This window comes from Odontomachus brunneus, unplaced genomic scaffold (genome assembly GCF_010583005.1).
Source record: "Odontomachus brunneus isolate Ranch 3 - 2012 unplaced genomic scaffold, Obru_v1 Obru_scaffold_245, whole genome shotgun sequence".
Lineage (NCBI taxonomy): Eukaryota > Metazoa > Arthropoda > Insecta > Hymenoptera > Formicidae > Odontomachus > Odontomachus brunneus.
The window spans coordinates 131,614-137,624 of record NW_022639695.1 but is presented as its reverse complement, the minus strand read 5'-3'; the positions used below and the strand labels follow the sequence as shown (position 1 = coordinate 137,624).

At 30.5% G+C, this 6,011-nt stretch overlaps 1 protein-coding gene across 5 annotated transcripts in view; it reads right to left on the bottom strand.

Moving 5' to 3' along the window:
- The window catches only part of LOC116852663 (low-density lipoprotein receptor-like), a 229,263-nt gene that overhangs the window by 137,594 nt on the left and 85,658 nt on the right, over positions 1-6,011 (bottom strand). For all 5 annotated transcript variants that reach the window (XM_032833230.1, XM_032833228.1, XM_032833225.1 and 2 more), the window contains one exon: positions 3,021-3,256. In XM_032833230.1, the coding sequence (XP_032689121.1) occupies positions 3,021-3,256 (236 nt within the window). The remainder of the gene's footprint in view (positions 1-3,020; positions 3,257-6,011) is intronic.

Here is a 6,011-nt window from a genome sequence, read left to right as displayed (position 1 = left end):
TTTTTGGGCGGTATCTTCTTCTTGCTTCGATCTTTGCGAAAAGATCCGGATTGATGAGCTTCCCGAGAACCTTTATATCTGTTATCCATTTTCCTCAGAATATGTATTCACAGACGAAAACTCACTGTAACGCACAGTTGCACGAACGGCAAGCTACTGACGAAACGCGTCCAATTTCCGGCAAAGAATAACGGTCGTGTGATATTTCCGTTATACCTGGACCCGACCACGCCCGAAAACACAATAGAATCGTAAAACAGGTCTAGACACGCTCTCTTCGAAGGGTCGCTGCCTCTCGGCTCGGCCGCAAAACAGGCGGTACGGCGCGCTCTCGGAGACGGTTTACTCTCTCGGCTGTAACTTCGTTATTTATCGAGATATTGACTTGCAATTTTAACCAGATATTCTTGAGACCTCAAGCATCAAGAAAATGCAAAAAAAAAATCGATTTTTTCGACTATGCTAGGTGTATATCTCCCCTTAAGTTAAATATGAGCAAAATCCTCTACCATTTTGCAAATGACTACATAGATTTTTGGATATTAATTAAGGAAAATTTGTGCATTGTGGTACATAATCATGTAACAATTTTCTTTAATTAATATCTAAAAATATATGTAATAATTTGCAAAATGGTGAAGAACATTTTTGTTCAATTTCACTTAATGTATAAGTATACAACGATAGATGGCGCCACTGCAGCTCATTTACCATATCGTGCGTAATCATTCACCAATTTTTTTTATTAATATTTTAAAACTTATTGCGCATGTCGCAAAACTATATGGAGCTTTTATGTTCACCTCCAACCGTTCTACATTTTCACAAAACATAAAGAAAAGTCTGGAACATCTTGTATATGCAATATCATTCTATTAGCGTCTATCGTATTATAAAGAAATATTTTTTGATATTAACAATTTACAATTACAGTAATATAAGAACAAATTATATAAACAGATTATGTTAAGTAACTAATAAGCAGATTATATAACTAACAAGGGAAACACTAGGTAACTGCTCCGGAGATTTTGATATGCTTTTTATAGGCTGTTTTTGGGCGAAAAAAAAACGACACGTGTCTGGCTAATGGGTCATAGTTTCGAAGAAATCGATTTTTAAAAATAACTACGGCATACTTGATACGTTCGACCGTCATTATTGAACAACAGCAGCGGTTGCGCAGTAGGTAAGACGTTGGCTTCGTATGCAGTAGGTTGCGTGTTCAAATCTAGTCTTGTACATTTTTTTATTAAAAATTTTTTCTTATCTATAATTATTTATATTATTGTAGATATACTCGAAAAACATTATTTATTTAATTATGTTGATATATTTTTTGTAAAAGAAAATTAAAAAATTAAAAAATTTTTAATTATTGTAATAATTTGAAAAATCTGTATAAAGAAATATTATCTTATCTTATATTAATATTATTATCTTATATTAATATTATTATCTTATATTAATATTATTACCTGTATAAAGAATATTATTATCTTTATAAATTTCATCTTAATTTAATATTATTAATTTTTATTACTTTTTGATTGTAATAAAAGTTTATAAATTTTCAAATTAATAGATAATTTGTTCTCTTATTTGTTGTCGAATTTTTCTTTTTGTTCTTATCAATCACGCAATAATAACCAAAGGTTGTGAAGTTTATGCTATATCACTTTTTAACGATTCTATATTATTTGAGAAAATTATTAGAAAATTTTTCGATATGTCGCTCGTGATCACTCACATTTTTATTACATTTTTATTTATGTGTCCATATGAATAACAACAACGACGATGACGACAACGACGGTAATAATAATTATTCCACACATGAATATTTAATTATTTACTAATTTACAAATTTATAAAATTTCACTAGAATCAAAAAGTAATAAAAATTAATAACATTAAATTAAAATGAAATTTATAAAGATAATATTTCTTTATTCAGATTTTTCAAATTATTACATTAATTATTTAAAATTTTACAAATTTTATTTATAAGAAAAATATATCAATATAATTAAATAAATAATCTTTTTCGTATATACCTACAATAATATAAATAATTGCAGATAAGAAATTTTTAATAAAAAAAATGCGAAGCGAGATTTGAACACACGACCTACTGTGTACGAAGCCAATGTCTTCCTACCGTCTACCTACTGCGCTACCGCTGCTGCTGTTCAATAGTGACGATCGAACGTATCAAGTGTGCCGCGGCCGACTAGAGTCATTTTTAAAAATCGATTTTTTCGAAACTATGGCCCATTGTCTGAAACGGTCGGACACATGTCGTTTTTTTTCGCCCAAGAACAGCCTGTAAAAAGCACATCAAAATCCCCGGAGCAGTCACCTGGTATTTCTCTTGTAAATTAAAAATACAGCCTAATGAGTGTCGATCAGATGTTAGTGCAAATATTTAAACTATAACAGGATAATAATGTTTTACAATGTTATATAATAATGTTATATAATAATGTTATGCCGCACATGTCGAATATTTTTCCGAATTTTCATTGTATGAGATAAATCTATCTTCCAAGTCAAAAAATCAACTCTATATTACTGCCAAACATTATTATTTTGCTATAGTTTAAATATCTGTGCTCGATTTCTCTAGACTATATTCTCTTAATTAATACAAGTTATGTAAACTTAGATGTACAAAAATAATTGATATACAAGAATTTGCATCTTTTTAACATTATAACTACAACTGCAAGCAAAATGATTTTGTAGTATTATATAAGTACTACTGAGAAATGTATAATAGTGCATTTTATATTTTAAATTGATACTATATAAAACTAAAAAATAAATAAATAACCATTTTTTCTTTGAAATGTTTTTTGAATCGGTTATTTTGATAGCTCCCTCTGATAAATAGATCATTAATTGTCGGTAGTTCTAGTGTTAACAGTTCAAACAAACTCTCGAAATCTGTCAACCGCAATTGAAAATTGTTTCGATATAAGTACGCCGTTAAACTATTAGTAAAAAATATCAAATACCTTGCATCCTATTTCATCGGAACGATCAGGACAATCGTAGTCGCCATCACATCTCCATCGCGATGTTATGCAATAATTCTCGGAGCACGCAAAATCAGTGTTTGGATGACAAGTTATCGGTCCGCAAGCTTTCTCGTCACTATTGTCCCCGCAATCATTATCATTGTCGCACACCCATAGCTGTTGGATGCAGTGCTTATTCGCACAGGTAAACTCGTCAGACCGGCAAGTATCGTCTGAGACGAAAAATTTTCATGTAAGACAATTTATTTGTAAAGTATGTTTACAGAATGACATTAGTCTTTCAAAAAAGTCAACACAATCCAACAGTATAAAAAAAAAAAAAATTTAATTAATTGAGATTATCCCTGACTTTTTCAAGCCGGTTAATCAACAATTATAGATATTTGATGTATCATTACTACAAAAAAATTGTTTTAATGATCTCAAAGGAATACATTCAAACACATTACATTATTATAAGTATAAATATATAACGTACAAATAAATAACGTATACAAAAAAACGTAAAACGTACACATTATATAACATATACAGGATGTCTCAGCACAATCTACGAAGCTCTTGTGAGAACGTAGAGTGGATTAAGGTAAACAAAATGTCCCACATCGTTTTGCGATATTTGCAATAATAATCGAGAAATTAATTGGGGAAAACGCGTGCTAAATGGTCGGAGGAAAAGCGCTCGATCCAGTAATATAGCTCGCGGATGCCGGCACACGGTGATTGGAAGAACATCGCGCTAATGCCTATACTTAGCCAGCGTATATGGGCTCGAAATCGCATCACTGGATATAAGCACAGGCAGAGATGCGATGTTCTTCCATTCACTACGCACCGGCATCCGTGTGCTATATTACTAGGTTCGCGTTACGGCTCGAGCGCTCTTCCTCCGACCATTCAACATACGTTTTTCCTTAATCTTTCCCAATTAATTTCTCGATTATTATTGCGAATATTGCAAAACGATGTAGGACTTTTATGTTCATCTCTACTCGTTCTACGTTTTTACAAGAGCTTCGTAAATTGTTCTGGGACACCCTGATATCAATTTCTACGTTGTATATGAATGAAACTAATTATAAATGAAGTATAAATATATGAAGTACATGTTTTACAAATATAAACAAAGACTCTAAAACTCTAGTATTCTCAATTATTGTAATATTAATCTTGTAATTTTAATTACAGAAATATATGTATGTACATGCATGTATACATACGTGCATACAGTAAATAGCACACAGTAAATACCAAATAAATTTCCGCAAAAACTGATTTTAATCTGCAAATGTATTTTAAAAAATAAACTTACAAATAAATTTCACGACACGTGTTAAATATATTTGATTTGTTACGAATGCTTATCTCATCTGAGATTTTCATGTAGACATATAATTTCTTCTGTAAATGTTTTGACAAATATTTAAATAGTCAATTTTATTTTATTTCTATTAGATCATTCACTGAAAGTTTACGTATATAACATTTTTAAAAAGTAATTTTTAACATAAAAATTCCATCAATTCAAGTCAAATAATGGTCTCTTCTCTACACCAGTCACTTTTTCCTTCTCATTCTACTCATATTACTTGTATCTCCAACTATTTCGCTCCCGTGTATTCTTTGTTTTCACTCGTAAAATAGGTACCAAACATATTTAAATCTATTTTTTTCTACTTTTATGTAAATACATTATACAGAATGTCTCATTTTAACTCGTGCACATGAATGCTTTAAACTAAATAAAAGTGTGATCTTTTAAGAAGAAAATATGGTATGATAAGATATAATAAAATATGAATATTAATAACCTAATAAGGCTATCTAATTTAAGCTATAAATTTTATTTTTTTAAATGGCAACTCCTACTTTTTCTTCTGCTATCATAAAGAACGGAAAAATGTATTCTGAGAATATTTATAATGCCACATTAAAGACTGATACTCCATTGACAACGAGATTATCTATTGCCAAATATAGTTTTGAAAGTAACCAGTAATGAAAATTACTATAATTAATTATCGCATTGTTAAATACAAAGTAAAATGCAGGTTTGTCAGGAAAAGGTTATTGTGAGAAAAATCAAATTCTTTTTCTTTTCCAATTTGCTGATAAAGAAGAAAACAAGGCGTTAGACTCTTTCAAATTCGGAACCAATATAACTTTGTTTTTTTGACTACTTTACACACTTTCTGTTTCCTAGTTTATCAATTACACAGGCCTGCAAATTTCAAATCCAAGAAGCAGAGTACATGATTCCGTTTTGACATGCCGAATCCGTCATCCAAATTTTTCCATCACATCAGAATTCGAAGGTGTTCTAATTTAAAAGTATTAAAATGGCTATGTTTTAGCGTTTTCAAATGTATGTAACTTTGAAATGGTAATATATAATGGTTCATATGTTAATTTGAGCAACGAATTCGAATTCTGCACAAAAAAATCTATAGAAGATAATGGTTTAATAAGGAAAAATGTTCTATATGAACTATGTTGACTTCTATGTAACTTTTTTTTCACAACTTAAGGGGGGAAAGCACTATAAAGGGTCACCAAAAATCGAATTTCTTTTCTTTGCTTTAATTAATAATATTATATGTATAGAACATATTCCCAAAATTTGGTTTGAAATTCAAAATCTAAAAGGTCGTACAGGACCATTTCTCGCACGCAGGTACGAGCGCGTAAGGCGTGGTCTGAGCGCACAGTGACTTGCAGCGGCTTTGCTCCGAAAAATCTGTTTAAAAAACGGAAAAAACCTTTCTATGAAAGATGTATTAGAAGGTGGCCACACAAAAAATGCGAATAAAAGTTTTAATAGTACGATTTAGCGGTTAGCTTCAAAGCATACACACATTCTGGCCTTAATATCACCGCCAATATTGACGCTAAAATATTTAATAAAGGCTACTTTGCTGTTTTGAAGATAATGGAAATATTAGAAATTGGCCTTCTATCTAAGTTATT